Raw genomic sequence first — 23,894 nt, forward strand, 5'->3', positions numbered from 1 at the left:
AATGTCGGTGGTGTTTGGATCGGATTACGTGCATTATGACTATTTTACTAGATACACGTCATGTTCCATCAGCATAAGTAGTGAATATCGTTACTAATTTGATTATGATGGGGTTGCACTAGGGATCAACTCTTAGTCCGTACCTATTTGCATTGGTGATTGGATGTATTGACACATTATTTTCAAGGAGAGATGCTATGGTGTATGTTATTTGTTTGGCTGTCAGTCAACTGATCTTCGTTGTTTGTCTGTTTGTTGCTTAAATTCCAATTAGCCATCAGCCTGGTAAGTGGAGAAATCAGGGAATATGCTGCATCTCAAAGACTTGGCACATTTTCTGCCATACCTGAGTTGCTTAATGATGCTCTCTTTTCCAGGCTTATTGGGATGACTCCACGCAGCAGGTCTATTATGGAAATGCTGTGACATCAGAAATGTCCTGGAACAGGCTAACTGACTGACAAAGATCAATAGGAGTTCCTACTTTACAATATTCATTGTAACACTAGTGGTTCCAATATTATTGGCAATTACTATCTTGTTGTATATATGTAGGGGTATAGTGATGTGATGCAGTGGTAGCAGTTTTTGAACTCGATTTGATTTCTTAATGAGGTCTAAAGTTTTGTTAGTATGATATTCAGGTGGAGAAGGGGTAAGGGGCGAGCTTTATCATTCCCCGAGTTTTGAAACCATGTGTCTGCCCCTCTGGGGTTTATCATTATTGAAGTAGCTTTAGTTCGTCCCGGGAAGTTGAGTATAAATGACAATTTCTATCCAAACTAATAATTTTGTATGTGCATCTACATAGCAATTCCCAATGCTACATCTTTCCTATTTGATGATTATGACCCAAAAACAGAGTGAATAGCGAGCCATCTATCAACAATTATTGATTGGATGGACTAGAGTGTACTGAATTCCTTACTAAGTTGAGCTTGGTTGTTGACAAATACAAGGGAATGTTCAGGCTTGGGTTGTTCTCTTAACAAATCAATTTGAATATATATCCAAATTGGTAACCCTTGGCATGTTTTTTAAAATGAGCATAAATATTGAACATACATGTGCAGAGCATTAAGCCGTTTGGCATAGCATAAAATCTGAGGATTTACTTTCTTCTAGAATAAGTTTCTGATTAGATTAATACCTTCGCCAAGACAATTGTAGGTGTTTTAAAGTTGGATACACTAATCAACAATCGTTTATTTTTTAAACTTGTGGTCTAAAGTAAACCATAAATAAATGGGTATATAAATTATCTCATTAAGAATAAGATAGAAAAAGCTTAATATTAAAACTTTAGTAAGTATAGAAAGGTATATTTTTTTTGGAACTAACTAAAAAGGAAAGAATGTCATACAAATTGGAAAGAAGGGAGCAGTAAATAACAAGAGACACATTATGTAGCTTCCAATTTTGAAAAATAAACACACGTGAAATAGGCCAATAGAACAAAGTAGAAAATCCATGAAATACAGACATGTTTTATTCATTCGAAGAAGCACAAATAACTATCACTAAAGTTGTGCATACTATGGAGTTACCTATGGTAGGGAGCGGGTTATCACCAAAGTGGAACTTTCTGGTGCTAATTCAGATAGTAGGGCTTCAAGCAGGTACCAAACACACTGTGAAATGAAAGAAGAACAAATAATTCTAAACATTAAATACAGAAATTCAATAATTCTATCTCTTACTTCTGCCTCTTATAAATCTTTGCCAAGGTTGACTTTAGAATTGCTTGCAATGCTTTGCATGGCTGAGCTTCAATAGAGTTGATCAGCTTTGCATATGTCTTCTTCTCATATTCCAGGTACACATCCTACATATTCCCATAAAGAACAGGCAAAAAACAGTGGCGTATCTAGCTTATCACATTCGAGTTCAACTGAATACAATATTTTCAACACAGAACATGGATATATATATATATATATATATATAGCAAGTCTCTAACTTTTAGCAAATACAGGGTAATAGCTAATAACCATATCAAAAGCATGATTTCAGTATAAAGAAACCACATCAAAATGCACTTAAACAGCTCAATCAATCAAATTTTTTGGTATGATGTTTTTCTAATCATCAAGTACAAAAACCACACCATTCTTCTTGATGAAGTTATGAGTTGTGTGATCAACCACATTCGTATTGTTCAGCTCCAGATTGTAGAAATCCATCTTATCATCTGCAAATAGTGGTCCAGCATGCCATGTACCATGACTCAGTTTTATAAACTTTGGACCTGAAATTCTGAAAGCCTGCACTTCATCAACAGCAGGAGGCACATAAAAATGCCCACAATGTGACTGCACAACAATATCAACAGCACCCTTGATATCAGTTGGATCTACAATAGATGGCTTAGCAACTCCAAGATACCAAACATTGCCTCCAATAGATCCAAGACATTGAGTGACATTGGCATGATGTGTTATCTTAGAAAATTTGAGGGATTGATCTTTAAGCTGCATAATGTAAAACCTAGGAATCCCATTGCTCAAATCAAGCTGAGCATCACGAGGACCGAATTCTTCCCCATCTGGAGACGCCTCAATTACCTGACCACCACTAACAACAACATACTCAGTGATTTTCTACAAGCGTGGTCTGTAAGGGTAGAGTGTACACAAACTTTAACCCTACACCTCATAGAGGTAGAGAGGTTGTTTCAGGAGGACCCTTGGCTCGAGTACAACAAATTAAAGTAGGTATAAAAATGAGAAACAATATTGAAGAAAACATAGCATGTATAAGGAAACACTAACAACAAAATAATGCAATAACCGAAACAGAATAAACAATAGATGATGATAGAATCTCGTGTAGGTAGAGAAACTGTTTCTGGAGGATTCTCAGCTCGAATACAGCTAATCGTAGTTATGAAAAACAAAAAATGACAGAGGAGAAAAACACAGCAAGTAACAAGGAATCAGTAACAACAAAATAGTGCAATAACCTGAACACGATAAACAATATATGATGATAGAAATCAAAAGCAATGACCTGACCAAACTCTTTAAAAGTTTCTGCAGTTGCTTCAATAGGTTTCAGCTTCACGACTGACGGCGCCGTCATGCTAACGCCGGAAGATTCCATTGATACAGAAAAGGAACGGTGGATTAAGCGACGGCGAGTAGGCAATATGGGAAGGGGAAAGTAGTGAATGGATTGATGAGGAGATTGTTTGAGTGATTTCACCGGAACGGAACTGGAACTTTTATCAGCGACCGGGGATCCGGCGAGTCGGCGATGTGGCCTGACTGATGGCGAATATATGAATTGCTTCAATTTTAGCATCTTTGAGCATCACTCCTCCACTCTACAAATTGGATAACTTTGCAACAAAAAGTTCAATTGGTCTTTTCTTTTTCTAGAAAGTCGTAAATACTTTTTTTTTTTTTTTATACAAGGAAAACTCGTATTCGCTATCTTTTGGGTGTGCACGTGATAAAATCCTCACTCCTAAGCAATAACTCGCAAATTATATAGTAAATATTCTTTCATTCTTAATAGCACAAACACGAAATGTTTCATTTTGTAAAATTGTACCAAAGTCGTAAATAATCTTTCATTCTTAATAACACAAAAATGAAAAGTTTCATTTTGTGTAAATATGAATTTGGTTGTGTATATATATATAGGTAGATATCTTAAATAATGTATATATTTCTAATCCACATTTCCTAACAACAAAGATAAAAGTGATCTACCAATAAAAATTATCGTGGAACAATAATTACTCGTTCATTTTTAACTAGAAATCTCGAGTTTGAATCCCCTAATACGAAATTACCTTTGTTAGGGAATATTTTACCACTTAATATGAAACTTTTCGGTGTGAATTCAAATTTACTCAGATTCAATTGCAGATATCAAACAGATAAAAAAAGATAAAAGGATTCCACTAGTTGATTTGATTGCACTTAATAATGGGCTTACCTGAGTTTGATTACCACTTTAGCATTTTCCCCAAATTTTAATATTTCAATAGTTACAGCCCAATTTTCTTTTATTGCTTCTTTCTGTAGTTTTCAGAGAGTTCAACACCACACTAGGTAGTAAGTAATTAACATGTCTGTTATTTGAAGGGACAAATAACATGTCTATATTAAAGATAGACATGTCTCCAACACTTTCAAATCATGAGTCCGCCTCTTAGAACAAATTTGGATTAGTCGGGCTCCAAGCAGGTACCGAACATACGGTAGGGAAAAAAAGCACAGATAGTTCTAAACATTAAATATTGAAGTTAAATAATTCTATCTCCTACTTCTGCCTCTTGTATATCTTTGCCAAGAATGACTTCAGAACTGCTTGCACTGCTTTGCTTGGTTGAGCTTCAATAGAGTTGATCAGCTTTTCATATGTACTCTTCTCATATTCCAGGTACACATCCTACAAAATAACCAAAAGGAATAAGCCAAAGTCAGTGGTGTATCTAGCTTATTAGGTACGGGTTCAACCGAACGCAATATTTTCAGAGCATGGATATATATATATATATATATATGTGTGTGTGTGTGTGACAAACCCCTTCCATTTCAATTTGTTTGTCTTACTTTTGTTTTTAGTATGTTTCACAAAGAATGTCTCTTTCCTTTTTTGGCAGCTCTTTAATTTCAACTTTCTACGTGACATGTTTAAGACAACAAGAGATTAAAGAACATTTTGGTACATTCTACATATCTTTAGTTTAACACCGCAAGATTCAAAAAAATTCTTTACTTTCTTAAACTCCGTTTCGAGTCATAACTAGACAAACAAATTGATATGGAAGGAGTAGTATATCCTAAACCCATGATTTGAAAAGTACGATAAGGTTACTTTAAAGGTTGACCCTATCGAGTTCAAATCTTGAATCCACCTCTTGTCTGAGATGACTTTTTACTAAGAAATGAACAGAACTTCATGATTACTTAACAAAGAGAACATAGAAAGCAGCAACAGCAAATAAAGGGGTAAAATGAAACCTCAAGTTTGAGATCATTGTAGAGCGCCTTTACTTTAGCAACACAAGCAGGGTCATCTTTTCCATAGTTCTCCTGCAATTGAAGTTCTTACATTTAGCATTTCCTCATACTAGTTTGTTTGTTGAGCTATGTTACTCGGACCCTCCAAAAGTTTAGCCATACTTGTGTCGGATACTTCAAAATGTATAGCTTTAGAGGTTTCGACACACACACGGCAATATTTTTGAAGAGTTCGAGCAAGAAAGTTGCAGAGAACATAACCAGAGGATGACAAGTTTTTTAGGCTCACATGTAATAACTTTTTTTGCTCATCATTGCAGTGTTCTAGGGCTTTCACTACCAACCAAGAGCACTTGAAATCTTGAATATCCGTGCCAATCTGATAGTAAGACAGATCACTATAAGATCTATACATTTTCAAGTTAAAAGAGCTATGTGATTAATCTTCAGGATTTAGATTAGTGGTAGCTTTCTTATAAAACCTACCTTACCCAATACATCTGGATCAGCAAAGCAGTCCAAGTAATCATCCTACATAGTACCGCAAGCTTTCAGTCAGAAGTTGTAACATGAGCAGATGGGATCTTAGGTATTTCGATAAACGAACTAAATTAGTTGGACATTTCAGATAGGCTATCACGTAATCGTAAGACACATGGTTGTTAGCCACATCCAAAAAAAACAAATATTTTTTCATTGTTTGACCAAATTGCACACGAGTTTTTAGTGTGTCAACAAGGTGTCTCAGAACATTCAGACTTGTTAGGGGGTGATATGCAGCTCTTTTGCAAGTACAGGAAGGTTCTTAGCATATTGCACAAGTACAGGAAATGTCATGTGCAACACTTGAAAATAGCAACTTTTAACAATAAAAAACAAATGTTAATGATAAGAATGAATATTATACTATATTTCTTTTGATAAGCAAATGAGTATGTCATGTACAGATAAATGATCAGTTTGGTTTCAGATGTTTTGTTCTTTTCAGAAAACTAAACTAAGGTGTCCCAAAACAGCATTTTCTAAATTTTCAATTACAGAACCAAACTCAGATCCAGTCTTCAAAACCAGTTACTCGGTTCACAAAAGAAGCTTCTTTCTTTTTAATAACTCACACATTTTCAACTATTACTATCTGCCGGTGTTCCCTTTTTGGCAACCCATTCTAAGGCAAATTATGGCGACACAACAGTTGACCTCCATTCCATTGTTAAGAAGCATGAAATCAAGCACTCATTCGATCTAATCTAACATCCAAAACCTAATCCAAACAACAAGTGTTTCTCAAAAGTGTATTCCAAGCATATTTATGAAACTAATTTCATCAAATAACTACATCAAAACCAAAACCAATCCCCTCTTAAAAAGATTATATGTTATGCAAAGAATTGGTTTGTGAGATGTGGAAATGTTGTCACATAGATCTCATGGTATAGAAGATAGAACATGAATGGATGCATCAGGGTTAATCATAATTCTTACCTGAACTTGGAAATATATTCCCATTTCGAGGAGTATGTTCTTGACATTAACATGATTGTCAAGATTCTCTCCTGCCATAAGAAGTGCACATGCCACCTAAAAATATTGAAGAAGTAATTTGTATATACCTTAATAAAATGCACATCAATCTTGAGGTAATTCACATTAATCTCTACAGAGAGTTCATTAAGAGGAACAGAAAAATCAACCCAAACTAAACAAGCACAAGACTTTTGAAGTTGTGCTTACAATTAAGAATCTAGAGAATAAAACAACACACACATTAAAAGTAAATAAATGGGAAAAGGGCACGGTTGGCTCAGGCGGAAATCTAAAAATAAGAAGTTTGGTAATATGTTTTCTGAAAGTTGCAAATAGCTAATTTACTTCAAGTTGATTCAGAAATTTGAGATTGTTTTAGGACATCAGATGTCTTCCACACAACACAAATGTTCAGAAAAAGAGATAGACGTGAAGATCTTCTCATAATAGAATAGTGACTAACAAGCTGTTAACTCAATTAGGAAGGAACATCATACTCACTGGGAGATAAAATGAATAATAAGCAGTTTTATACTGGACAATCCGCCTATGACTGCATGAAATCACATCATGAATTAGTTAAATAATTCAAGTAAAACTGAAAGCAGAAATTTTTTACACGACTCTTGATGAAGTCTCCTTACATAGGCAATGAGTATTTTGATAAATCTTTCTCTCCAAAATGTGTGGTAATCAAATCTATCATTTGTCCAGAGGCAGTCTGGAATTCCACCTGCAAAAACAAATCCAAAGAGACAAAAGGAAAAATGTTCAGCCTGATAAAAAGTTTAATTCAGAGGCCTCCTTGCCCATAAAAAGTCTCACCTCATTAAACAATTCAAGAAGATCAACATAATAAGGCTTTCCTCTAAAGTGCTTCTTAAGAATTCTTGGTATGTGGTTGCGAAGAAGTATGCCATCATTAGCAGCAATCATGCCAACCTGCAAAAAATAATAAAACAATAGTCACTCTCAACAGAGTTCAAAGAGAAAAACAGTAGTCTCTTAGCACACACACACACACACACCTTGGGTAGTCTGAACCAGCATTTTTGACCTCGGCGTGTATGAGAGCCATCCATTATATCATCAAGAACAAGGAAATATGCTTGAAGCTGCAGCATACATACCCACAAACCATACACACAGAAGAATTTAAAAACCAACAATGCTTCTTGGGGGTTAGAAAAAAGACTCAGGTGTAGCTTGAAGAGTGCTTATGTTGCATACCCATTCAATGCACCAGCCAAGGGAAGATGTTTGAAAGATATCCTCACTGGTTAGTTCTTTCCCTTCTTTCAACAAACTGTAGCTATCAATAACAGAGAGCCCACGGTTCAGCTTTCCTGTACAGAGAGTGTATAAAGTACTTGGAATAAAACCTTCTAGCTATGAAAAATTATTAAAGCAGTAGAAACTTTTAGAATAGGTAGAACTGGAACATCATTCCAACCTCCAGGTACATTGTAGTCCAACATCTGAAAAAATCACGGGAAGTATATATTAGATGCAAAAGACGAGGACAAAGTGAGACACTGGCAGTCAGGAAAATTCACTAACTCAGGAAGCAGTAAAAATGAACAGAAGCTGGCCTAAGACTGTAATAAAGTTAGAAACTTGTCATATCAAAATTACTAAACATAATGATGTTAGAAATTTGTCATATCAAAAGTAATGAACTGACATTCAAAAAACAGCTAGTTTATGCTGTATGAATTATCAGGAAATAACTCAAATAGACCATTTTGACATTTTCAGCTATAACTTTTAGAAAAGTGATAATACGTCCCCCACAACTCTTTCTTCTGTAATCACACAGCATTGGTTGAACCAGAAGGTTAGGAGCGGGTGCAGCATCTGTCACACCACTCCTAACTCACTTAACTAATTCACTTACTCTAAGTTAATTCTAGTAAAGATATTAACTAATAATTCTCTATTTTCTCTTTGTAAAACCAAACAACAAATCTGCAAGCGTTCTCCACTTCCACCCTTGGAAAAACATAAAACAACCAGCAAAACTGTATTCAGTCTCAATTAATGAGATGGTGGGTTCCAATTGGTGTATTTGAAATAAACTATATATCCTTTTAAAACATCAAAATTTCTACTTCTTCATCATATTTTTGGAGCACAAGGTAGAGGGGAAACTAATTCCTTTTTAACTTACATTCCATTATCAATACAATGTTGAATGCCTCTCATTAAGATAGTTGAGATTACTTTCCTTCCGATGCTACAGACGCATCCTTATGTACTCATTTTCTTGTGCAGTTGATCACAAATAAGGTTTATTTTTTGCAACCCCAAGCTAGCATAGAAAGGCCAATTCTTTTTAGTGGAAAAAATGGGTTCAAGCACTATCAAATAATGTAAGGTCCTAGTCCTCATCCCACCACACCTGTGAGTCTCAACAACATTAATTAAATGATAAAAATCAAAACTTTATTGTAAAGAAAGAAATTCCAACAAAAATAAAAAAGATTTTCCCATAAGAGTGAAGGATTAAAAATAACTAGCACAAAGAAACAGGCTAAAAACAATATCAAAAGCATGATTTCAACATAAAGAAACCACATCAAAATGCACTTAAACAGCTCAATCAATCAAGTTTTGAATCCCAAAACTGTATCAATCTTTTACATCAACTCCTTATCCACTATCTGAATCTTTCATGACCCTTTTTTCCCTATCCGGTCATTTTATAAACTAAGGCCCCGTTTGAACCGTTTGAGCATGATTTGAAATCAGATTGATTTGAAGTTGAAGTTTTATAATTTGGATTTTCAACTTATATGTTCTTTTCTCATAAACAAGAAAACCACACAAGTTGTAAAAACTATCAATTCCAAATCTTCTACAAATTCTTACCAAATGAGCAATCCATAGTTCATAAACAACCTATCCAAATATGCTAAGGTACATAGCAATTATTTAACATAATATGAGTCTATTTTGTAAATTTTAAAATTATGGGTATTTGAAATCATGATCTCTAATCGCACATGCAAACACCAACTAAACAATAAAATGAGGAAAACAAGAAGAAATTCGAAATTACCCGTTCGACCCATTGACGATCATCATCAGTAAACTCGAAATCTGGATCATTAAGAAGCTCAGATTTCAGTACTTTGTAAACACCCAAAAACTTCGACTTCAGATCACTCATTTTCCCACAGAAAAAACTGTTGTTTTCGTTAATTTCAGAAAAAGATGAGAATTTTTGGGATTTTGGAATACAATGCTTTTCTTCTTTCTCATATATAGGAAACAAATAGCTATGTATTTGGTTGAGAAGTGACAAAGAGCATTTGTAATTTGTGAGTAGCAACCTCCCTTTTTGTTGGAAATACATAATATTAGAGTATTGTTGTTAAATCAAATCAATAAGTCAATTATGTATCACTTCATTGTGGAAAAAAAAAAAGATTATTATAAAGTTGGTTATGAATTTTTTATTGTGGAAATATAATAAAGAGAAAAGAATTGGAATATGTTTGCTCTAGTTTTTGTTGTTTTTAATATTGAAACAATTTTTTTCTTTATTTAGAAGCGGTGAAATTTGTTGTATCGGATGTATTTGTATTTATAGAAACTTTTATTTTTGTGTTTATAATAGTTACTAGTTCTTGAACACGTGTAACTCATGCTAAATAGAAAGTTAATTGAAGGAATTTTATACAGGAAAAAAAAAGAAGAGGGAAAAAGGTTTGAATATGTTTGTTCTAGTGTTGAAACGGTTTTTCCTTATCTAGTGGTAATGAATTTTGACGTTGAAACGGTTTTTCCTTATCTAGTGGTAATGAATTTTGACGTATTTGATACATTTGTATTTGTAGAAGCTTTTGTTTTCGTGATTATCTGAATTATTGATTTAGTTTATGCATGACGAAAGGAGGCATTGGAATGGTCTTAGCTCATGAATATTCAGACAATAAAAGAAAGACGAGAAAAAAGATTAAGATAGTTATGAATTTCATTCAGTTTTCGTTATTTGATCGAACAATCCCAAATTCAGTTATTTTTACCCCTCAATTTTGTGATCTAGAGTTGTATACTTCTTGTTACAAAAGTGACTCACATATACTCCTACTGTTACACAAATGACCCAAATATACTCTTTTGGTGTAAGGGCAATGAATAAAATAATTTTACTTTTTTATTTTTTTTAAAAAAATATTCTTTGAATTTATTATTTTGATAGTCAGATTTATTTTTTCACTTATTTTCTTGTAAATTTTATCATAGATGCCCAACTTTTTTCTTTTACAAATATAAAAAAATAAATTTCAATTTAGCAGCAAATAATTTAGTTTTTCTCTCTTTTTCTCATTCACTCTTTTTTCTTTTTATTTCTCATATTTTTACATTTAAAATAAAAGAAAAAAATAATAAGAATAAGAAACTCAAATAATAATTAGGTTCATACATTCTAGTAGCATTAACATTAATCTTATAATTTCTTGTTCTTCGATTTTTGTTAATACATGCTATATATTTCAGCTATCACATTATTTTGATGTTGTTCGATGACTTTTTTTTGAATGATACATAATGAGCTATTATTTGTTATGTCAGCTTAGCGTATTATTCTTAACGCAACTTTATTATCAATTACTTGAGCCATCTTTCATAAACAACCTCTCTACCTCCATAACTCATAAATCACTATGTAATGATACTGTCTATGTATACCTACACTTTCAGACATTACGTAGTAAAATTACAATAGATATGTTGTTGTTATTAGAGTAGGATTTAGCCTAGTGAAGAAGTAAACCAAATATTACTAATAGTAATTAAATTAACATGGTTGGGTGTTTTTTTGTTGTATAATTATTTGTTTAGTATTAATTTTGAAATTGTAGCTAATCTTTAAATATTAGTGGATGTAGAAGACTATTGGGAAAGGTATACAAATTGGATTCATTAGGTAAAGTATTTATTCAAATTAGACTCAATCTAATATATTTATCCTAATTGGACCCACGTCTTAACTATTTACCTCACTGTCCACTTGTTTTATTCATTGAACTACAACTTCTTTATTTTTGATATCATCAGTGTGTGAGTGTATATATATATATATATTCTGATGGTATCAAACAATAATTGAACATTTTTAAAATTGAAACACTGCATGTTCCTCCTTGATGCCATCAGAGTACATATACTCTAATGATATCAAGGAATAATTAAGTAGTGTTTTCACTAAATCACTGCTTCTTTCTCTTTGATACCATATATATATATTGATGGTGTCAATTAGTAAATACATATTAATAGTTAAAATAGGGGGTATGAAAGTAAGAGTATAGCCGCTTGACGCTTGTAAATAATTTCTCTATTGCGGTACAACCGTTCTTTTCCCGAGACTATTATTAAAAATTAGCAATATATAGCCCATAATTAAAATGCATTTAATAGACCAAAAGATAAGGAGCACAAAATAGCCCATTATTAACATACTGCAACTAATAGGGTTTTTTTTTTTTTGGAGAAACTAACCGCCACTCTCAACTAGCATTCAAGACGGAACGTGGGAAACCACATAACTCCCAGAGATAATAAGCGATTCAGCGTCCATAACTCCATAAACTTCATGTCCAATATAAAAAAAATAAAAAATTAACGAGGTTCTACTACAAATATCAACAAATAAATGACGTCTTTGATAGTGTTGATTCATCATAGCGGAGAATGCGATAGCACAAATAATTTTGTAAATTATTCCATGGATGGGGTGGTTATTACAACAAACATTGATTTCAACGGATTCACTCACTTGATTTCAAGCCATCTAAATGTCGATACTTCCTTGAATTCGTTTGAATTTCATTATAAAATTGAAGAAAATTCTATGCCTATGTGGATACGAAACACTATGGGATTACAAGTATACATCGAATTGAAAAAAGGTTCAGGAAACTTCAAAGACTATCCAATGTGCATAACTTGGAAAGCTATAGATATTCATCATACACTTTCAATTATTGGAGAAGAATATGAGGAGGTCGATACCCAAATCATACCACATAGTAACACCAACGCAGACAATTTGAGTGTAACTGAATACAATGACATGGCTACTCGGCAGATTACATATTTTCAATAATGCAATATTATTGAAAGTGATGCTGCTAACGTACCCTCATAAGGTCAACTATATAAGGATAAGAAGATTTTGAAGTCTGTCATTGCAAATTATACAATTCAAATGAAGTTTCAATTTAAAGTGAGCAGATCAAGTTCATCAAGGTATTATTCAATTAGTATAAGTAGAATATGAATCTATGATATCTACTACAATGTATACCTTTTCAAAAATGGTATACTTTATGAATCCAATTACTTATAAATTTTACAAGTTGACTGAAATTAATATTATCAAAAGATTGGTTTTTATCACGTGATTGAATAGTCATGTATACAATGCATTATTGTATACATATTCATGTATTCATTCACTCAAAAAATTAAACTGAGTATCGAATTATCTTTTATCATGACTGGGTTTTTATCACGTGAATGCACATTCATGTATACACTGCATTCATGTATACATATCTGTGTATTCATTCAATAAAATTTGTATACATTTCAGATTTTTCCTTCAATGTGTAAATGAGGATTGCACTTGGAAATTAAAATGCTCAGCATTGCACAAGTCAAAAATATTCAAAGTGAGACGATTCATTGCTAAACACACTTGTCCTACAAAGGATAGACTAATGTCGCAACGAGTTGCTACCTCAACTATACTTGGAAGAGCAATACAGTACAAATATCATGATCCAAAAGTTGTATACAATGCAAGAGACATAATTACTGATATGAATAAATAATTTGGACTTGATTTGACATACTGGAAAGCACATCGAGCAAGGTTAAAAGCACTGAAAATGGTTAGGGGTGATCCCACAGAATCCTATGCTGAGATACCAAGATATTTGCACAGGTTGACACAATCAAATTCAGGATCTATTGTCAGTTTACAAAAAAACAGTCGATGGACATTTTCAATATGCTTTTGTGGCTTTAAATTCTTCAATACAAGGTTGGGTAAATTGCAGGCCAGTTGTAATTGTTGATGGAAGCTTTCTCAAAGCAGCTTATCATGGAACATTTCTAACTGCTAGTTGTCAAGATGCTGGAGGTATGTATACAACTCTTATTTATTTCAATATATTTTTCCACATATATAGATCGCATTAATTGCCTCCACAATTAATTTTTTTCTCAAAACATTATACCACACTTACAGTTCATTATAATTTGTTTAGGACATATATTATCATTGGCATACACAATTGTTGATTCCGAGAATAATGCATCATGGCAATGGTTTTATGAAAAGTTCAAGAAAGCGTATGGAGTGAGGGATAAAATATGTTTTGTATCAGATAGGCATCAAAGCATAATTAGAGCTATATTGGTTATATTTCCAGATTTACCACATTACGCATGTATGTGGCATCTGTGGAAAAACATCAAAGAAAATTTCAGGAGAAACCAATTACAATTAAGGGAAATATATTATGCAATGGCTCGCGCATACATTATGCAAGATTTTGATTACTATATGGCTGAAGTTAATCGAATTGATCATCGAGTGAAGACTTACCTGTATGAAATTGGTTGTAGTAAATGGTCAAGGGCACATTCCACTAGTAATAGAACTATGACCATGACATCCAACATAGCAGAGTCGCTTAACTTAGCAACAAAAGACGCACGAGATCTCCCAGTAACAAGGCTACTTGAAGAGATGTGTAAATTAATTGAGGAATGGAACTATGACAAGTCAAAAGAAGCTCTGTATACAAATACCAAACTTACAGCAAAATATGAATCAATTCTTGCTGATAACCTGGAAATTGCACTACATAAGATGGTAAGTTCTATTACTTATACTAATCATATTAATTATTCTAAATATAAATTGCACACCATAAATATTTATACTAATCATATTAATTATCCTCAATAGGTGCGACCTTCAAGTGATTACCTACATACCGTCACACATATGGGGAAAACTTTCATCATTTGTATAAAAGCAAAAACATGTACATGTCAACAATTTCAACTCGATGAACTTCCATGTCCACATGCTTTAGCAGTATTACATAAAAAAGGCTTGGATGGAGATGATTACAGCTCATTATACTATACCAAGGAGAACATGATAAAGACATGATATCCCCGTACATCCAATGCCCGATGAAAGTACATGGGACTTATCCCAAGAAGTGGCTGAAGAAATTTTATTGCATCCAATAGGTAACAAAGTGCCAGGAAGACCCCCAAAAAATAAAATAAGAAAAAGCTTGGAAATCAACAAAAAAATCATATATAACTTCATGTGGAAAATGTGGACAAGAAGGGCATAACATCAGAACATGCCTAAAGAAAAATAGAAGTTACATATAGTAATTATATATAATGTGTATTTATTTTTTTAGAATATTTTATGAATTCATAGATGTCATGTACATTATTATAGTCACTGATAAGATGTTTGTTGTTGATTGATGAGATGTTTGTTGTTGATAGACATTCACTGATTCACGATTTTCTTTTTCTTCTCCTTTGAAGCTCACAGATTCAGTAATGTACTCTTTTTTTTGTTATTTGTATGAATTTCGATTTCTTTGCGATTTGTGATGCTTCGTCACTTTAGTTTCATGGTCATTGCTACATATATGGAATAGTTCAAGAATTAAATTAATCTAATTGAAATTTGAAGTTAAATTACTAAATTCGACAACTCCAATTCCATTCCGTTTTGTTCATCATTAAAATTTCTCGCTAATTTTTTCTGCTACTCTACAGTTACTTGCAACTTTTCCCCCCTTAAAATCCTAATCCATTTCAGAATAGTAGATTTTGAAAATTGTGTATTTCTCTTTCCTTGTGAATATAATTGGGTTTTTCTTATAATAAAAATCAGAATTGTAATTTTGTCTGATCAACAAAGTCTATGTATACCATTCTTTTATATGTACTCAGAAATGCATTTCAATAGTTGTTAATCCTAGTAATTGTTTTTTATTAGATTAGGATTTCTCATTTCAACTATTCACATATGTGGATTTGACATTCTTATGAGTTTTTGTTGCATATCTTTTATGTTTTTATACCTGCAAAATGTGCTTGCAACAGAGAGGAATGCCAAAATGGTGCATCTGCCATGTAAAGCAGACTTGAAGACATGTTAACTGATACTTAGCACATCACACAGTAATATAAATTTCATGCCACTACATATATGCATTACTTTATTAAAAAGAGTTGGATGAGAATGAATTTAAAATTGTTTTTTCTCTTCTCCATTTCTTGCATTATTCTCATGAAAATAACTATTCAAGAAATTGTAATCAATAATTGAGTAATTGATCCACTTTATATGTTGCAACATTGGTCCGTGGTGGTAGTGATTTGTGTCTGAGAGGAGATCCATGAAGCCGTTGAGCAGGCACTGACTGTACTTTTCAATTTGAGGGCATTACTGTATATTTGTATTTTCTGCTTTTTCATACCATTCAATAGTCAGATAACAAAAATCTAATAAATAAGTCAATTTATGTAACTGATCGAGCTAGCATGGAGACTAATCTCTAAATACTAGATTTTTATTTTGATAATGGATAGATTTGATAATTAGAAAATAAAATCCAACAAAAACATGAATATATAAAGAATGTGAGCGACGAAAATTACAAACAACAAGATGCTGCATTCATGTTGCCAAGAAAACAAAATGTCTACAAATATATAACCAAAACATAAAACTTACGGTTTAACAAACACATTAACAATCATCACTTAAAACAATATGGTATCTTTCAAAACAACAACTACACTTGTTGCCTAATAACTTTATCCTTAATTTTGATTTTTCTCTTTGGGAACTCAGATTCACTCTCAGCATCTTCTTTCTGCTTGTTCAGTCCATAATTCCATAAAAGACATGCCAGTCGACTTCGATATTGATCTACATCAAACTTGATAGGAAACTGACGGTTTCTAATGAAATACTCTGCAAAAGCAGATACAAAAACACCACAATCCCTGCATAGATAAAAAAGAAATATAAATAATTTGTAAAAAAAAACTAACTTAACACAACTTACAGATTCTTTTGCGTTGGCAAATTATCAACAAATGTTACATCCAAAGGATTTAACATACTTGTGCTTGAATACGGCAGCTGATCAAAGGCTACACCTTGCTTTTTCATATAAAATTCAGTAACATACAATAAGTGTGGAATCAAAACCGCATATGCTTTGCATGCCTCCAGAACTTTATGATCATGAGCAGCACCTCACATAGAATCATAAACATGAATTACCCTATCATTGATTGTGAAAATTCCTAAAACCCAATGAGCTAATTCCTCCACAAAGATTGGCATTAACACATGATCAACTAAATACCAAGGGCAAGCACAAGCCATATACGATCCAAGAACATAATTAGCAACTTCATGTTCTCCAGTAACAATGCCAAAATTCATGTTACACTCAATAACTTGCTTGTACAACTGTTGGATCTTACCACCAAACAGAAAATTAGTAGTTGTGAATTTGACCTCAATATTCTTGTCATATTTGTAAAGCTTCCTCAAATAGTAAAATATGACATCAATATGCTGCAAAATATAAACAATAATTGAATCAAATAAGAAACAAATATAAACACTATATTGTAAACGCAAACTAAGATTCAAAAGTGCACAAATAGATAATCATCTTCCCCTCCTCTAAGAAAAACTTTACAAATTATTCAAACAATGAGAAGTGGGTTTTGGTTAGGACAAAACACACCGATTCACGTAATGATGTTGCTATGTAGCCCAATATAAACAACAAGTAAGTACACTCTAATTTAAACTACACACTTCACATTCAAAAGATTAAAAATAATATTCCATAGCAAAACATAAAAAGTCTATATGATTAAAGGTTATACATACTGCTCCAACCATAAAAATTGCTACCCACAAACAATTACTATCTCCTAAATTTTCACCAAAATATATAAACCCAAATCTTTAAATCTTAAAAACAATGAAAAGGGTTGAGAACAAAATACAAAGATGAAGAAAAAATAGACACATAGTATATTTTTACGGAAGTAATTCTAAAAAGTAACATCAACTATTGTATAAGTGAATGGAAGAATAATGGTTAAATATTTACAATATCAATAAAAGCTAACTAAAATTAACGTGGAAAAGAGGAGAAAAAAAAAGGAAAAACTCACCCACTACCCAATAAACTCAAATAACTTCTCATAGAATAACGTGGGCTAAAATATGCCAATTTCAATTTTAAAAAAGCTTTTTTTGTTATAAAAATAAAAAGGGCTAAATATTGCCAATAAATAAAAAGAGATTACATGCTGTGCCATTTCGTTCCCCATTTTTCCATGAAAGCCCAATCAAAATATTGGACTTGCAAGCAGCCCAACCCATATTTACAGCCCAATAAGATGATGGCAAATATGTAAATTAAGGATCGAAAACTACTTAACCCTTTGATAGCGGACTCCATAGATTTTCTCTCTCACTTTTTCGGGTCGAAGTTCCAATTTCTCCGATCCTCTCTCTGATTCCCCATCGCTATTCGTCTGACGTTAGGTATTTTAATTTTTTCGTATTTTAGTTCGATTTCCCTTTTTGTAGTATTATAGGGTTCATCAATGTTTTCAATTGCTGCAATGATGTAGTTTTTCTAGGGTTTCAGTTGATGTGTTTGTGTGTTTCTCGTTTTGTATTAGCTTAATCTTATGGTTGATTCCTTCGTTTCATGTTTATTTTTGCTTTTACCATTGATATTGAGCTGCTTGCTGTTAGGAGATTAGTATTGTTGTTATGCTGGTGGTAATGATGATCATCAACTCTACCTCAATTGAAAACTGTTTAGGATCGATGATACAAATCTTACTGATTTACTTGTCATTCCAGTTTAGGTTTTAGGGTCCTTTGTAAACAGCCTCGTCATTCCAGTTTGGATTTTAGTTTCCTTCGGAAGCAACCTCTCTACCTCCACGAGATGAGGTAGGGGTAAGGTCAAGTGGGATTTTGCTGGGTATGTTGTTGTTGTTGTGGTGGTGGTGGTAGTAATGATGATCATCAATTCTACCTCAATTAAAAACTGTTTAGGATCAACGATACGAATCCTACTGAGTTACTCGTCATTCCAGTTTGGGTTTTAGGGTCCTTTGTAAACAGCCTCGTCATTCCAGTTTGGATTTTAGGGTCCTTCGGAAACAACCTCTCTACCTCCACGAAATGAGGTAGGGGTAAGGTCAAGTGGGATTTTGCTGGGTATGTTGTTGTTGTGGTGGTGGTGGTGGTGGTAATGATGATCATCTATTCTAGCTCAATTAAAAACTGTTTAGGATCAACGATATGAATCCTACTGATTTACTTGTCATTCCAGTTTGGGTTTTAGAGTCCTTTGTAAACAGCCTCTCTACCTCCATGAGGTAGGGTCATTCCAGTTTGGATTTTAGGGTCATTCGGAAACAACCTCTCTACCTCCACGAGATGAGGTAGGGGTAAGGTCAAGTGGGATTTTGCTGGGTATGTTGTTTGTTGTGGTGGTGGTGGTAATGATGATCATCAGTTCTACCTCAATTAAAAACTGTTTAGGATCAACGATACGAATCCTACTGATTTACTTGTCATTCCAGTTTGGGTTTTAGGGTCCTTTGTAAACAGCCTCTCTACCTCCATTAGGTAAGGGTCATTCCAGTTTGGATTTTAGGGTCCTTCGGAAACAACCTCTCTACCTCCACGAGATGAGGTAGGGGTAAGGTCAAGTGGGATTTTACTAGGTATGTTGTTGTTGTTGTCTTCATCATCATTAGTTAGGGTTGTCTATATGAATACTGTAGCAAATCTGGGCTATTCCATCCCATTTCGTTCCTATTTCAGTACATGTTTGTGTGTTTATATGGTATTTTTTCTTCTTCTTTTACACTAGCTTAATATATAGATTCCTATGGTAGTTTCCTTCGTTTCATGTTTATTTTTGCTCTACCATCGATATTGAGCTGCCCACACTCACGAAAGAAGATTTTGATTCAGGCTTTTGAATTTATTAATATTCTTGTTGTCTTTGTTATTATTGTGATTATCATCATCAATTCTACCTCAATCGAAAACTGTTTCGTATCAATGATGAGAATCCTGCCATTCCACTTTTACCCATTTTTTGTTCCAGCTTGGGTTTTGAGTGTCATCCTCATCATCTGCTTCATCACCTCAATCCTAAATGAGTTGGATCTATCTATGAATACGCTACTCGACCCCATTTTGTTCCTATTTCAGTTGATGAGTATTTTGTTTTAGTTATTATTGTTGTTCATAGAATGTAGTACTTATTACTATTATTATCAACAATGTGATAGTCCAACTCTAGTTGGATCAGCACTATGAATCGTCCCTATTTGTTTGGAATTATTTGTGCCCATTTCATTCCAATTTCAGTTTCTGAGTAAAATTTATATTGTATTGGATAGATATTGTCTTGAGACCCAGAAGATATGACGACGGCAGCTAGACCTACGTGGGCACCTGCTAAAGGTGGCAATGAACAAGGTGGAACCCGGATATTTGGTCCATCTCAAAAATACTCTTCAAGAGACATTGCAGCTCACACAACATTAAAGCCCAGGTTAGTAATCCTATCTTCTCTTGCCCTTTCATTTTCATGTTTGTTTGACTTTTAAGGAGCTTTTTTGCTTATATTTACAATGTGCATGGAGAAATTTTATACTAGGTGTTGTGTTACCAAGTACAGGAGATACGGGCTTGTGCAACAGTGCAATTCTTTGAATTAGTTAGTTTTCGGAAGTCATGTCATTGAGTATGATTTGGAGCTGTTGGATGATAGAATTATAGAATTGTGATAGTAAAATTGTTAATATCTTGATGTCCCTATGGTGATGTATCTATAACTGAGATACAGGGATAAATCTATGATTTTACTTTAACAGAGTTGTCTGTCAAGCTGATTTTGTTTAACATGGTCCATAGCCAGTAGGATTCTAAAATTATTATCAATAAATATTATATTTGGGAATTTTTGTCAGAAATTTGGGGATAAGATTTAACTTTGTCAGAGTGTTATTGAGAGGCAAAGGGATATAACTTTGATCTCTAATTCTGTGTTACATATATTTTATCCAAGCCCTAACAAAATAAATTAGTTCTGACCATCTGACTGAAGTGGGTTGGAGTCTTTGCTCCCTTACTGGTCATGGATGTATCCATAATTAACGTGCAGTCTATGGATTTTTCATGGCTCAGACAACCTATTTCAGTAAGATATCTAAGTTGCATTGCTGAGCTATTAAGTGTGCATGTGTATGCAATTGCATTTTATATTCTGAAATTGTTAAATACTCCCTCTGTCCCAATTTATATGACTTACTTTCCTTTTTGGTCAGTCCCAAAAAGAATGACACATTTCTATATTAAGTAACAATTTAACTATAAAATGTCTATTTTACCCTTAATAAAATGATTTACAACCACACAAATTTCTATCATTCATTCTGGACCACAAGTTTTAAAAGTCTTCCTTTCTTTCTTAAACTTCGTGCCGAGTCAAAGTACCTCACATAAATTGGGACGGAGGGAGTAGTAAAATGCACGAATCGCTATAGGAAGGTTGTAGTCAAAAGCCAAAAGCATAAATAGCGCCAAGTTTGTTGGAGATTTGAGCCCAAAGTGCATTAAAGCACCAACTAAGAAATAAAAGAAGTGCATTACATGGTCTTCAACAAGCTTCAAGGCTTAAGCGCGCCTTTAACAACACTGGTCATTTTGAAGCTGGGGTAGTTACTTATTTGAAGACTCGTAAGATTGCTCTACCAACTTTTCTCCAAGGGCTTAGTTCACGTGGCAAAGGTTGAGACCTGCGTCATGCAAACTGAGCCTGGTATTAAGTAGAGGGGCGAGCCCGTTATCCCCGAGTTTCGAAGATTTTGGTTGGTCCTACTGTTTTCTTGATCATAAGAAAAGAATTGCTCAACCAATCTCTGAGAGTAAGAAAGATTGGTGTATACATGTTAAAACTATAAAAAACATTCTTAAATGTGCTTCCTGTATCAGAAAATGGTAAGACTATTTTTCATTTGAGTCTGTTGGAACATTATGAGCCAAAAAGTATGATAACGACCCATGTGCATCATGGTTTTCCCAAAGAAAAGCATCAGCAATTTATAATTATTCTAATTTTATTTAAAAGCTAAAAGATTTTTGATAAAGATTTACAAGCTAAAAGATTTTTTGATAAAGATTTACAAGCTAAAAGATTTTTTGATAAAGATTTAAAAGCTAAAAGATAACATGATGTGTCTGTCAGAACCAGCCAATACTCGGATTACTCCTACATTGATTGATGAATTTCCTGGAATGTGAAATTGAGATGTTTATCACTTGAGTAACTTTTAATTAGTTGTTTCTATTCTATTGCCTGATTTCGAATTGTTAATCTCTTTTCCTGTTTTCATGTATGTCACAGAAAGGAAGGACAAGACACCCAGGATGAGTTGCAGAAGAGGAACCTCCGGGATGAGTTGGAGGACCGTGAACGGAGGCATTTCTCTAAAGATAAGGGTTATAATGGTAATTAAAGTCTGCACATCCCCCCCAACCCCAAAGTGAGTGTGTGTGTGTGTGAGAGAGAGAGAGAGAGAGAGACCTGCCCACAGACTTGTTAATTATTGCTGACTTTGTATTGTTATTTGATTGTAGATGACAGAGATCGTCGGAAAGGTAGTCAACTCTTTGTGGAAGGTGAGTGGCTGTTTTTTGGTTGGATTAATCTTGGATTCCTGACAATTTTTTCATTAACTTTCTTTATCAATTGACAACATTGTTGTTGCAGGGGCTAAACGAGAGATTGAAGATCGTATTGTTCCACGGAGTGCTGATGCTGATGATGCCGATGTGGATGTTAAGAGTGGTGATGAGAGGTTTGTAACCTTTCCTGCACTTGTGCAGATATATTATTTTTGATTTATAACTTACGGATTAATGTTCTCACAGAAGGCACATCGTTTGAATAAACATCTTTCTTATACTAAAACTAAACTGTTTTCTTACGTCATGTACTAAACTAATATTACTATTGCTTTCTTGATGTGGTTTCTTCTCTTGTCTCGAATGTGCTGTTAAACTTTAATAGTAATTGTGAGTCAGGAACTTATAAGTTGTTTCTATGTTCTCTGAGATTAGTGATGACGATGACGACGACGACGACGATGACGAAGATGATACAGAAGCTCTCTTGGCAGAGCTTGAACAGATAAAGAAAGAAAAAGCAGAGGAAAAACTTCGGAAAGTAAGCATAACTAGATGATGCTCATTTACTTGTAATTTTTGCTAATCAATTTCGTCATGACGTTATGTGATGGGATTTTATCTCATCTAAAAGAGTTAATACCAGTTTCACATTCATGTAAAAAGCCAACCAGTCATATGATCTTGTTTAACTTGTTTATCCCCTTGTAATTGTGTTATTTTGGCAGGAAAGGCTAGAGCAAGAAGAAGAGCTTAAAGTAAAAGAGGCAGAATTATTGAGAGGAAACCCTCTGTTAAACAACAACCAGCCAACAACTTTCAGTGTGAAGCGAAGGTTTGTCGTCTTTAAATCTCGCTTTCATAAGATGCTATAGCTATGATTTTTTTTTGGTCCCATCAGATGTGCTTCTCTGTCGTCAGGTGGGATGATGATGTGGTTTTCAAGAACCAAGCTCGCGGTGAAATGAAGGCAGCTAAGCGCTTCATCAATGACACTATCCGGAATGACTTTCACAGGAAGTTTCTTCATAAATACATGAAGTGAAACATGTCTTTGAAAAATGCTCCAAGAGTTGGCAAATATTATATGTCCATTCATGCTTTTACCATGCAGTGTACCTTCAACCTAATCGAAGCAAATTGAACTGTTTTGTTTTGCTATTGTAGTGTGTATGTAAACAAACACTAAATGACTTCTCAAGTTTTATGTTACTATACGTTTTATGATGTTGAATATGCATTTGCTGTGATTAGTGTCGGCAAAATGAGCCCATATTTTGGTAACCCGCTCATATTTAGTGGGTTGGGTGAGTGATTTTTTATGTGGGTAAAATATGGGTTGATACCCATATTCAACCCATAAAAATATGGATTAGTCAAATGGGTTAAGCTTCTAACTTTTATTTGATATCAGTAAAAATATTGTAATTTCTCTTGCTTTTTATGTTCTTCTATAGAATTAATTATTTTTCACTATAATTGAAAAGGTGAAGTCTTTGGCCCTTCAAAAATATATATTTTAAATGTACATTTCTTTTGTTACTTATAATTATATTTTTTTATTT

The 23,894-nt window shown here is 33.5% G+C and overlaps 4 protein-coding genes and 1 long non-coding RNA gene across 5 annotated transcripts; 2 read left to right on the forward strand and 3 right to left on the reverse strand.

Moving 5' to 3' along the window:
- Positions 1-1,959: 1,959 nt before the first annotated feature.
- On the reverse strand, positions 1,960-3,329 carry LOC125821239 (uncharacterized). Its single transcript, XM_049500657.1, has 2 exons — positions 3,010-3,329; positions 1,960-2,564 (listed from the first exon to the last, which is right to left on the reverse strand). Exons 1-2 carry the CDS (start codon positions 3,301-3,303, stop codon positions 2,082-2,084), a joined length of 777 nt encoding a protein of 258 aa, XP_049356614.1. The 5' UTR covers positions 3,304-3,329; the 3' UTR covers positions 1,960-2,081.
- Positions 3,330-4,145: 816 nt separating this feature from the next.
- On the reverse strand, positions 4,146-9,860 carry LOC125821231 (farnesyl pyrophosphate synthase-like). The gene is made up of 12 exons (XM_049500650.1): positions 9,562-9,860; positions 7,954-7,978; positions 7,731-7,846; positions 7,529-7,615; positions 7,326-7,442; positions 7,145-7,233; positions 7,002-7,053; positions 6,459-6,554; positions 5,463-5,507; positions 5,266-5,355; positions 4,977-5,048; positions 4,146-4,401 (listed from the first exon to the last, which is right to left on the reverse strand). Exons 1-12 carry the CDS (start codon positions 9,856-9,858, stop codon positions 4,273-4,275), a joined length of 1,215 nt encoding a protein of 404 aa, XP_049356607.1. The 5' UTR covers positions 9,859-9,860; the 3' UTR covers positions 4,146-4,272.
- A 3,545-nt stretch (positions 9,861-13,405) lies between these two features.
- Positions 13,406-15,702, forward strand: LOC125821118 (uncharacterized). The gene is made up of 5 exons (XM_049500527.1): positions 13,406-13,461; positions 13,577-13,659; positions 13,787-14,397; positions 15,060-15,118; positions 15,669-15,702. The coding sequence occupies exons 1-5, from the start codon at positions 13,406-13,408 to the stop codon at positions 15,700-15,702; spliced, it is 843 nt and encodes a 280-aa protein (XP_049356484.1).
- A 2,500-nt stretch (positions 15,703-18,202) lies between these two features.
- LOC125821251 (uncharacterized) lies at positions 18,203-19,367 on the reverse strand. The gene is made up of 3 exons (XR_007442566.1): positions 19,300-19,367; positions 18,656-18,787; positions 18,203-18,416 (listed from the first exon to the last, which is right to left on the reverse strand). It is a non-coding gene; the product is annotated as an uncharacterized LOC125821251 (long non-coding RNA).
- Positions 19,368-20,014: 647 nt separating this feature from the next.
- On the forward strand, positions 20,015-23,556 carry LOC125821240 (uncharacterized). The gene is made up of 7 exons (XM_049500658.1): positions 20,015-20,194; positions 22,049-22,152; positions 22,282-22,323; positions 22,415-22,502; positions 22,765-22,870; positions 23,058-23,164; positions 23,251-23,556. Exons 1-7 carry the CDS (start codon positions 20,064-20,066, stop codon positions 23,372-23,374), a joined length of 702 nt encoding a protein of 233 aa, XP_049356615.1. The 5' UTR covers positions 20,015-20,063; the 3' UTR covers positions 23,375-23,556.
- The last annotated feature ends 338 nt before the right edge of the window (positions 23,557-23,894 follow it).

Source organism: Solanum verrucosum, unplaced genomic scaffold (genome assembly GCF_900185275.1).
Source record: "Solanum verrucosum unplaced genomic scaffold, falcon-dt-bn FXZP01000222.1, whole genome shotgun sequence".
Classification (NCBI taxonomy): domain Eukaryota; kingdom Viridiplantae; phylum Streptophyta; class Magnoliopsida; order Solanales; family Solanaceae; genus Solanum; species Solanum verrucosum.